Source organism: Paralichthys olivaceus, chromosome 19 (assembly GCF_024713975.1).
Source record: "Paralichthys olivaceus isolate ysfri-2021 chromosome 19, ASM2471397v2, whole genome shotgun sequence".
NCBI classification, from domain to species: Eukaryota; Metazoa; Chordata; class Actinopteri; order Pleuronectiformes; family Paralichthyidae; genus Paralichthys; species Paralichthys olivaceus.
In genome coordinates, this window is record NC_091111.1 from 669,273 (window position 1) to 680,764 (window position 11,492).

Consider the following 11,492-nt stretch of genomic DNA (forward strand, 5'->3'; position numbering starts at 1 on the left):
AACCTGACCTTTGGTTCTGCTTAGAGAGAGAAGGGAGTATCTGTGGAATTAGCCAGGCACTATTCTCCTGTACAGATATAGTGTAATATACATTATATAAAGTGGCATATACAGTAATGTGTGAGGGTGGTAATAATGAAGCAGCTTTAATAAGACATTCACACAGAGTGGATAGTGTGTTGTTCTCTCTTTGTTGCTCGTGAGCACCGGCCTTCTTACTGGTCCTTCTTTTCTTTCAGTTGCTCAGAGCAGATCGAGGCTCCACTGGAGTCGAGGTGACGGTGTCATCAAGGCTGAACGACTCCACCAGGCAGCTTCAGGTAATGTCACCTCTAAATGTGCATTCATCAGCAGGTTAAAGGTAGACAAAGAATTTAATATAATTCTACTGAACTGATGTTGTTGTAGGAGACCTTCAGAGGATTTGAACACTTTATAGACAAGTGTTCCAAATACATCTCCATACCCATGGACAAGGTTTTGAGGGTGCAGAGTGGCTTGAACCATGGTTATCTGACCTCTCTTCCAAAATCCACCATGAGTGCCTACACTGCTATATGTCAGCTGGGACTCGATACTGTTCAGACTCTGGGAAACATTGTAGTAAGTATAAACATTTTTCAACTTGAAATTTCATGTAGGTCTTATGAGATGAAGATGAAGTAGTAATCAGTTATTCACTTCCTCAGGTGTGCCTACAGGTGAAGGCCCAGGATTTCCGGAATCGGTTTGAGGAGTTGGTAAAGAAAGACTTGTCTGTTTTTGAGGAAAGGCGGCTGCAGGATGTGCTGCTGTGCAGAGTGCAGGCACCCAGCTTCTCTGTCAAAGATGAGGACTTCCATACTGTGTGGGAACACAGACTGACTGAGCTACTGGACAAGAGGGAGCTCTACCAGCAGGTGAGAATGTGTCCCAGCCTTTTCGAAATGCTTGCTATCCAATTCAGTCATTACCTCTACCAAAGCTCTTTGGTAGAGCATTTGTTGGATGGTTTGTTTGTAAGCAAGATTATGCAAAAACTGCTGGGCTGATTTACACAAAACTTCAGGTCAGGGAAGAACCCACAAATTCTTAGTGTGGATCTGGATCAAGAGATGGATCCAAGAATTCTTTTCACTTTCTCTAAAATGGCAAGATAAGGGGTTTACTTGATTTTGATTGATTACTTGGATTTAGTGAATATTAATGTGGTTTCATGAGGGCCTTTGCTGAGGTAAAAGCTACTGAGGGACATAGTTTTTATCGTAGTTCAGACATAGACATAGTTCAGTAAATGGTTTTATCCAGAGCAATTTGAAGTATAAAATCCAGCAGGTGGAGGATTCAATGACACATCGCTCACTGAGGTTATGTTTATATCCATCTCTCCAACATTAATGTACTGATATCTCACAACAACTCTGCTGGCTTTGTAGAAAATGTCCATCATTTTGGAGAAGTTCTTGGACAATGTGGCTTCTCATCCCAATGAGTTGTCAGCCGAGATCACACTGAGGGAGAGGTTCAAGGAGCAGCTACAGGGCACAATCAGTACCCAGCCAATCAGCTTCGGTGAACTTGATAGCATCCTCAGCTGTGAGCTGGACCGCAGAGCTGCCCTGGCACACAGCAAGAAGATGATCCTGCAGGTAGTGTTCAACATTCACCTCTGATTACTTTCACAGGCAGGAGGGTGATCTGTTGTCTGTTAGAGAGCAGGATGTCTACAATTTTGAAGACCTGTAATTGAAACTTGATGAAAACACAGCGGACAGCTTTAAGTACAGTTTTGAACGTACTCAGATCCAATAATGCCAGACCACAACAGGTGACAGACCGAACTTGATTTTGATATTTAATATTTAGATATTTAGAGTATCTGCGTGGATAACTCATCTAGCGTACCAGTAACACACCCCACCTGCTTTTCCTTCCACCACCCACCCTTACGTATGGATCAGATCACTGCCTGCTCCAGGTGTGTGTACTATACATGTCTTTTTCGCTTAACACACTCATTTCAGAGCATTGCTGGACAGTGTTGTGCCAGTTCACTCTTAGATGAACTAGTTCAAAGTTCAGTTCATGAAAATGAACTATTTCACTTTCATTTGTTCCATTTTTTTATTGGGATGATTTAGATGACAAACTTACGATCATGTGTTTAGTTATTAATCAATGGTGTTGGATCCTCAGATCAGGAGACACGTGGAGTAAATGTTCACTACAATGCTATTCCTTGTCTTCCTAATGTCATATTCTCCATGGACCTTGTGCAGGACATCACTGCTGAACAGAGTGTTCTGAGTGAAGAGCTGAAGCTGCTGGAGGCTCAGGCTTGTTTTCAGCTCAGAGAGGAGAAAAGCAAAAGTTCCACTCTGCTGCAGGCGATTGAGGGAGCTCCTCTGAAAACAGAGCTCTCCTTGCTGAAGGACAACCAGAACCTTCTTATTCAACTCAAGCACACTGAAGAAAAAGTCAAAGTATGTCTGTTTGATGTATCACATTGACACCTTTTGTAGGAACTAGTAAGCTTAGTACTGAGAAGCACTGACACAGAAGGGAGTCAGAACACCCTGTGAGGATAATAACATTGTTGATTTTAGCTGCTATCATGGCACATAGTAGCTTAGCTTGTATGGGCCTCTTCATTTCTTCTTTCCCTTCCTTTATCTGTTTACAGTGTCCATCTCAGTGTGAAACCTGTCTAACAGCTGGTGACAGATCTTATTCTGTGTTCCAGGCACTTCATGTACAAAATGAGCAGCTTGAAGAGGCTCAGATCCAAGCCAAAGACATGCTGTCCAGCCATAAGCAGGCCACCCAGCTCCTGCAGACAGAGCTGCAGGACAGCCGTGCCCAACATGATGAGAAGGAGATGACGATCAAAACGCTAAGGGGCAAACTGCAAGAGTGTGAGGTTTGTATCCTCTGTAAAAGACTAAGTAGCAGCCTTACTAAGGGTGAAGAGGTTTGTTTACCTTTACATCAGACTCTGAGCTTAGTTATTGCAGTCATTAGATTTTGTCTACATGTTTAAATGTTGGTTCTTTGACTCAAATGAAGCATCTCATCGTATTTGTCTTTTCCTTATTAGAAAAGAGCTTCACCCAGTGCTGTTGAGCTGGAAAATCTCCAGACCAAACTGTTCAAAATGGAGGTGGAGTTGAGTTCAGCATCTGATAAACACCAACAAGAGTAAGAGCCTTTTGTTACCTCCACCAAGGAGGTATGTTTTCATCTGTCTGTTGTGGGGCTGGATTACCACAAAACTAGTGCGAATCCTGGATTTTGTTTTTTCAATTTCTTTTAACGATGCGAGATTGCAACAATTTCATTGCTTTCTCAGATAATTATTCATTAAAAAAATCAGACATGTTTAGGAGACTGATATTTATGAATTTGTGCACTTCCAAAAAAAACATGGATCTCAAGAATTCAAATGTGGTGGCACAAGGGGACTGTTGAGTCTTAATGGATTCAAATGCTCTCGAAGTACCAATCTAGTTTTCTCTTGGTTCCATTCTGTCTTATTTATTGGCTGAACCTAATTTGTTATTGTAATATTCTTTAGTTATTTTCTTCAGTTTATTATTCTACAGTTATTTTAAAAAGGCTGATTGGGCCTGTTGACAAATTTAGGTCATAATAAAATTCTCAGGTGACATCTTACCTCGATTACAGCACATTAGGAGCATTATTTGTACTTTGCTATTTGTTCAGTGGCTGAATGTTGTGACCAGAGTGTTTCCTTCTTAGGATCCAGAAAATGAGTACAGTGCTGGCTGTAAAAGAAGAATCCCTAAGGAATCTGAAGGAGACATTGAGGAGGTTACAACAGCAGGGAGAGGAGTCATGTAAGTCAGCAGTTTGAAAATGCGTTTAGTCTTCAACTGTAGCTCTCGGCTTCAGGTAGTGACAGTGTTATTTTTCTTTTGACTGTTTCAAAAGGTAATTGATAATGGGAATGTAGAATCTCGATCACAGATTAATATATTGTAAAGACGATGCACATAAATTAAACTGTCTTAGTTTGTTTCAGATGACGTCAACCTGCACTTGAATGCAGTGGTAACAAACTGAATGCATTATTTACGCATGATTACCTTTACATTGATTTTTATGACACATATAGAGAGAGAGTTTAACTTTAACTATTTCTTATCTGCATCACATTTTCATAATAGTTTGACCATCAGGGAAAAGACTACTACTCAGTAATGACTTTAATAAAATTCCTCTGCTCATGCTTCAAAGATTTACATTCGTAGTAAATCTTCGTAGCACAGATTAGCTAAGACGGCCAATGTTAGGTGAAGTGGAGCAGTATCACAAAAACACATCGTGGATATGATGAACTCGCTTTGCAGTACATGCCGCTGGTGAGCTTATTAGTAAACAAGCAATCTTTGGATTCACCAGCTGCTCTGTGACTGCATGTGTCTGCTGCAGAAATCAGCACATTATGGACAGAGGCTGTTTCCAGTTGTGAAATTGATGTAAAACATTGAACTGATGAGCAATTAGCTAAAAGTCACCTTGAAGCACATTCAGTTGATCATTTTCACACAAGCACTGTATAAATGTATGTGTGAAAGATACTTGTGCTTGCAGTGGTTAAGACTGCACAAGTGCTACATTAATACAGTCCATTTACTGTTTCCATTATATGTGGATTTGAGTGTATATGAGATTTACTGACAGACACACCATGAGTCCTCTTATAACCCTGTTACTATAAATAGGAGGACTCCACGTTGACAAAAAAATGTCATGACTGCAATATTGTAAGAGGATTGATGTGAAGGAATAAGTGCATTAATGGTACCAGATTGTAACAAATTCCTTGTGCCACAGTAATTTAACACTAAATTTAAAGTGCTTGTGAAAAAGAATGAAGCTTGTTGAATTGTTTAATGTTGTGGGTGATAAATGCAGCACTAAAGTGAATTCTTTTACCTATTAAAGAGGAAGACTGGTTAAATGGAAAATGTGTAAATTCAGTCTTACAGGGTGAGGACCTTCACACTAAACTGACCAACACCAGAGGTTTGGTGATCAAGAGCAGCATTCTGCTGGACAAGGCCAAACTTGAGGAGGAAGTCAAACAGCTTTACCTTAAAATAACTGAGCTGGAATGGTAAGTACAACCGGGCTGACAGTGGAACTGTTCAGAGAGTTTCGATGACTCTTAAAACCATATTGACATCTGCCCCTGTGTCTCTACAGTTTGGTGTCTACTCAGCAGACAGAGATTAGCAAGTGGAAGAGCCGAGCCATCAGTCTGAAGGTAAAGAGTAAAGTTGAAGTGGACAAGCCTTCATCACCCTGCACTACTGCCAAGAGAGGGCCACAAGAGACCGCAGACTCCAGCTTCCTCAGCTCACCTAAGAAGTTTGTGGTTACTTCTAGGAAGATTCTAGACTCTCCTAGGAAGGTGATGGACTTTCCAAAGGTCTATCAGCTCCACTCCCCCAAAAGCAGATTATTTGATGTGGGTGGGAGCTCGGACCTGCTGTCAAGAACCTATCCCAAGCAATTCTTTGATAACTCCAGCCTTGGCACCATTCCAGGTAGAAAACCTTATATCAACTACAACATTGTTGTGTAGCTTGTCTGCCACACTCCCTTAAAGGGATAGTTCACTGAAAAATTTAAATTCACTCATTATCTACTACCACTATGCCAATGGAGGAGTGGGTTAAGTGTTTGAGTCCACAAAACATTTATGAAGTCTCAGGGGTAAACCGTGTTGCATCCAATACAATTGAAGTAAGTGGTGACTCTTTCTTCAGACATAATAAAACTGAAAAAAACATAACATGCCTCCATACTGCTCCTGGGGTGTCATCTAAGTGTCATTCAAAACTGTGTAATTTACACCATTTTTTAAGCCTAAAAGTCCACCACTGGAAGTAGTGATGTTAGCAGATGCAGTGATGCAGAGACTGTGTTCCCATTGGGTGCTTGTCTTCAGTGTGTGCGTACAAAAGTGAATGTGGCTCAGAGGAGGATATCAGTGGACATATAAGCTAAAAACATGGTGTTTCAAGTCGAATTTGAATGTCGGGGCATCCAGACATTCATGACACCACACGAGCAGTATGGAGGCATGTTATTACTTTTTTGGTTTTATTTAGGGCTGCACGATATATCGAAATCTATCGTCATCTCGATATCAACATGCGCAATAGCGTATCGCAAATGACAGCAAAAACTGTGATAAATGATGATCCATGCACCACGCATTCACACTCTGCATGTCAACATATTTGGCAAATCAGATGGAGTCTTGCTGCCCTAGATGATAAACGATAGACATCATTGACGGGGGTTTCTGTCAGTAAATCATCGTTGGAAGAAGAAAAACAGACAGATTTGACGGATCAATGTCCTCCTTGTCCTACTAAATTCTACTGTGGAAACTTCTAGTGATCACATTTGTCCCGGGTCAGATTCATCAATATGAGTGGTTGATTATATAGAAGAATTATAAAGCTTATTAATGATCCCAGAACCTGAGGGAAGTAACAGCGCACACATTCAAACACAGAAACGCTGGCCTGTCTGTCTGTCTGTCTGTGTGTGTGTGTGTGGGCGCGTGTGTGCGTGCGTGCGTGTGTGCGTGCGTGCGTGCGTGTGTGCGTGCGTGTGTATCAGTCAGCTGATGTCTCTGACTCACTACAGTTTATTTGTTTATCGCAACAATATCAACACTGAGCATCACATAATGATCGATTCTTTTATTAACGAGTTAAATCTGTCTTCAGAGCAGCGCATTCATCAGCCGCTCGCTCCCTCTTCCTTGTTCTCTCACACAAAAACAGTGTGACCCGACACGTGTATAAACTCAGACTGAGTACAAACAACAGACTTTATAAACTTAGTAAATGTATGTCGAGCTGGAGGAGACGCTCCTTTTGGTTTGACGCAGTTTGAAAAGACCCTAATTTAAAACTAAGTGGAGCTGTGCATGGCTCCCTGAGTGTCTGCACCCGACTTGGTGGCACTGCAGCCAGGCTGCAGATGTCTGTGGTCTCTGCGTCAGTAGCCAGGTACTGTTTAAATGTTATAAAGCAAGTCATATCATTATATGTGCCATATACAGTATTTCCTAATATCCTGCAGCCCTAGTTTTAGTACATCCATAGAAGGAGTAACCAGTTACTTAAATTGGATTGGATTTGGCTGCAACACTGTTTACCCCTGAAAGTTTTGGAGACTCAAAGACCTCACCCATCCCTCCATCAGTATAGCGGTGAGTAGATAATGAGTAAATTTTCCTTTTCTGAACATCATGAACACTCAAGCTGTTTGTTTTGCCAGAGGTCTCCCATGTTCCTGATACTCCAGACGCAGAGAGGGGTAACTGCTGCAATATCACACCGTGTGTTGAGGGTCACTGGGGTTGAAGCTTGGTGGTCTTCCATTGAAACATGAATCAGCACCGTGCTCAACTGTTGAACTCACCTTTTTTATGAATCTGAGTAAACTGGTGATGTCTATTCAAACTGTGGCTGTCTGCTGAGCAGGGTCCTCAATTAAACTAGATGATTACATCATAATCTAAAACGGAGCCAATCACTTGTGTCTCCAGTAGCTAAAAGCAAAGCATTGTAATGCAACAGTCCTGAAATGAATCCTTCTCCATGAATGTTCCAATGTACAGTTTGAAATCTAAATGTTTGAGAGGTGCTGCTTCATCTGTGTGATGATTTTAAACACTCATTTGTGGTGCTTATCTGTCTGATATTTGCTGATACAAACAGGATGGACAATTTAAATACAACAAATACATAATCATGACACCAGTCATAAGTATGACATATTAAGTGAACTTTACAAGATAATAAATCAAAATCAACTAAGATTTGAACCATCACAACTTGTGAGTTGGATACTAGTAATTTAGATTAAGTGGATAACATTGCTTTTTTATGCTCATCAGTTCTCTTTTGATATTTCTGATGAATTTGTCTTTCCTAAAAATAATATATATTGCATTTCCTGTTGTGATTGGTTCCCATATTAAAGTCGCTAGATCTAAAGTCCCTATCTTTTTGCAGCACATCCAAACCTACGGCTGCTGAAATGTTCAGCCACTGTTTGTGTTAAAGGCAGAATGTTGACCATTTTTAGTCTTACTAAAAAGTGTCAGTTCATAGCAGGGCAATGCTAGTATCTGCTGTGAGTCTACAATACCCAGTGAACATTCAGGATGTTTCACTTTACAGTGGCTTATTCAGTCCTTTATTCAGATGTTCTGTAGGATTGTGATCCTACCCCAACAAGTGGAAAATAAAATTGATGGAGAGGCAGGTTTATGTTGCAGTATGGGCTATAAGTTCTGTACTTAGTCTTTTGATAGCATAATAAATGTAATATATTGATTTGGTATCACCATTATTAACTGTTAATAAACAAACATTGCAGTCAGATAAAACAGTCTGATGGCTTTTTGCCAGCACAACTGGTTTGACTCTCAGGTGTTAAACTGGGTTAATTTAAGACCATCTTGTTCATCACAGCCACTAAATAAGATGAATGTATTATCTACTGTTACTTGATCTTCATTGGTCTGATAAAATTCTGGTGTGTTGCAGATGCAGCTGCAGGTGTTGATGCAGCCAGAAAGGACGAGTGGTGGCCTCAGTCTCCAAAACAAGAGGACATGTGTAAAACACAGTAAAATCACCTGTAATATTTTAAAAGGCTGTGTTACTCATTATTTCTGTTTCTGTATTGTTTTTGTTCTCTTTGTTTTTGTCTTTTTCCAACTTAGATAATAAAGGTTAGTCATACTTAATAATTAATATCTGTTGTCTCCTTCACATTTAAACCTGCTTGCTTGTTTCTAATAAACCTAATAGAAATGCAAACACTGGGAAGGACTGACCCTTTTAAAATAACACAAAGACTAAAAAAGTAATACATTGCATTGTGTGTACATAAGTAAGAAATCTCCAATTATTTATTTATTAAAAGTAATGTGATCATGTCTTTATCAAACACATACTGTACATGGGCAGACTGAGCCAGAAGTATATGTCAAAAGCAGGCCTTCTAAAAAGTAACAAAAGAGGTTGTGTCCTTTCATTATATCCAACAGTAGGTGTATCCTCTACACAATTGCCTGTTCTCCCACCTATAGTTTTTAGTTGAGCCTCAGTAAAGCGGAATGTTGACACTCAGGGTCACTTCTGATCTTCTTCCTCAGGTTGCAAATTGTTTCCAAAGAACAGTGTCAAACACAGCACAGGTGTGAGACTGCTCAACAAAGCTGAAACTAGCTCAACAATCCTAAAGTGAATAAACAAAGGAAAAAGTGAAGAGAACACAAATGGTCCAAATAATCCATGTCAAAGGGTCACAACTGTGACATCACAGTTAGTCAGATTAATATTATATTAATACACTGTCATTTTAATAAAGCTGCCTTTTATTACCGAAAACAGCAAATGAGACCAATGAGAGAAACTGGAAAAGCCTATGTTAAAATAGATTCCGCTGGCACGAGGTTCAGTTTAACACTTTAATCCCCATGGAGATCCTGCGTACGTCTGACACATCCAGCTTTTCTATCCCACCAGCAAAATGACGCAGGTGGCAAAGGGAGAGGAAACAGAAGCACAGGAAGCAAGCCGGGCTAAGCCCTAGGCCAAAGGTTAACCCATAGAGACCAGCGCTCCCAAGTGTTTCTCACCAATTCCAGGTTTCTTACAAACAAGATGGATGAGATCAGAATACACTACCTCATTGCTATGCATCCTGCAGAAAGCTGTGTGTAATGGTGTGATGTCATATTCATACTTTGGCTCGTTCTTCCTGTATTCCTGTTGCTGTAGATAAAGACAAACTGGAACCACCTTCCTGCAAAGAGGACACTGTAGTTGGTAAAGATAAATAAGAAGGAATGAATGATTAGATGCAATTTTTTTAAGAAAATAAGACTCACTCACACATGGGTCATGTATAACTTCAGTATTTTGTGATGAGGCTCAAAGCATGCATTATTGTGGCTCCACTCACTAATATATAAAGGACTAGTGTTATTTAGGACAGTTTTATTTAGAGACTGATATCTGTTGAGGAAAAGAGGTAAAAATCTTGGACATAGAAATGTAGTAATTTAACAAAGAAGCAGAATATGAATAATTATTTATAGTTTAGGAGTATGGCTCATGTTTTGGGAACACATCAACAAAAGCACTCTACTGAAATCTAAGTTAGCATTGTTAATAAATACAGCACATCAAGCTGAATTCATGCAAGCTTTCATTCATGTGTCCTGTGACACCATGCATCTAAGAGAAGGAAACTCAACATCTGCTATAAGTATCAACGTTATCTATGCTGAACATTTATTTCAGCCCTCTATGGTAGACAAATAAATACAATGGTGGCATAAAAGCTAAGCAGCACTACATTTCCACTAAGATGTCTATTGCTGTGCCCAGATGAAGGTCAAACATGAGCTCTTTAGGTATTTCAAACTGGTGGCGTATGCGTAGGTCTAAAAAGGTGGTTGTGAGATTCGCACATGTGTATATCTGAAACGGTGGGGGCTCTCCAATACACTTCCTTTGTCCTATGGATCCTATGTCTGCTGTCCCCATCGAGCTGGCCATTAATAAATATAACAGTTTATAACCTTTGTGTGTGCATCTGTCAAACCCCATTTTGTGCATATGTCACTTCTCAGGCAAACATTGGGATTATAAAAACAAAGTTGATGGGAGAATGTGCGCACTTGTATGCAAACTTTAACCCGTGTGTACGAACATTTTAACGACAGGAAAGTGGCGAGGCTAACTTGAGGTGAAAAGAAGCAAGATTATTGTTACACTTCATCATTAATATTATAACCAAAAGCGTCATTTGTGATCACGCAACATAATTCTTTGATAAGAAAAGAATATACAGTAACAAAACCGAGTAATTACTAGTTTATAATATCTTCTATAATATAATATGCATTATGCATGATGGGTGCACTGGCACTGTGTACTGTATAAAGGAATTAGTAGGAAACCAGTGTTTAGCGAATTTGATGATTTCCTGGCCCATGATGATAATGACTGACTCAGCAGCTGATATAGAATCTATAGAGCTATGATCTGAGATATTTGTGCAAGGAAACACTACATCTATTTTTTCGTGTGAATTAGGTCAAATCAATATCAGCTGTATAATTTTAACCTCCTCCAGATAGTGATTAATTCATAATTATTTAAGGAACTAACTAAATACATAACTAGCCAGAGAAACTAGCCAATCGGTTTAAATGAAATAATACAAATACAATAATGATACAGTAAAAATAAATATGAATAAAATATCAATCATAAACAGCATTAAAACTGAACCATAGTTTTGGTTCACGCTTTATTTCAATTCATGTCGGCTCAGTCAGATTTATATATACCTCATGATGGAATGCTCAATCCAAAATCTGAGATTTTATTTTGAAGGCGAGATCAGCCTGTTTCCTGTATTTACATGGCTTGACCAAT

The 11,492-nt window shown here is 39.6% G+C and overlaps 1 protein-coding gene across 5 annotated transcripts in view; it reads left to right on the plus strand.

The window, feature by feature from the left end:
• Nucleotides 1-8,792, plus strand: part of cenpe (centromere protein E) — a 41,541-nt gene extending 32,749 nt beyond the window's left edge. For 4 of the 5 annotated variants that reach the window (XM_069515089.1, XM_069515092.1, XM_069515091.1 and 1 more), the window contains 12 exons: nucleotides 240-320; nucleotides 409-603; nucleotides 690-899; nucleotides 1,416-1,628; nucleotides 2,259-2,462; nucleotides 2,723-2,899; nucleotides 3,077-3,177; nucleotides 3,739-3,836; nucleotides 4,984-5,119; nucleotides 5,209-5,552; nucleotides 7,306-7,344; nucleotides 8,583-8,792. In XM_069515089.1, coding sequence (XP_069371190.1) covers nucleotides 240-320; nucleotides 409-603; nucleotides 690-899; nucleotides 1,416-1,628; nucleotides 2,259-2,462; nucleotides 2,723-2,899; nucleotides 3,077-3,177; nucleotides 3,739-3,836; nucleotides 4,984-5,119; nucleotides 5,209-5,552; nucleotides 7,306-7,344; nucleotides 8,583-8,668 — 1,884 coding nt within the window. In that variant the 3' untranslated portion in view covers nucleotides 8,669-8,792. The remainder of the gene's footprint in view (nucleotides 1-239; nucleotides 321-408; nucleotides 604-689; nucleotides 900-1,415; nucleotides 1,629-2,258; nucleotides 2,463-2,722; nucleotides 2,900-3,076; nucleotides 3,178-3,738; nucleotides 3,837-4,983; nucleotides 5,120-5,208; nucleotides 5,553-7,305; nucleotides 7,345-8,582) is intronic. The other variant, XM_069515090.1, reaches the window with a different exon arrangement.
• Nucleotides 8,793-11,492: the final 2,700 nt, after the last annotated feature.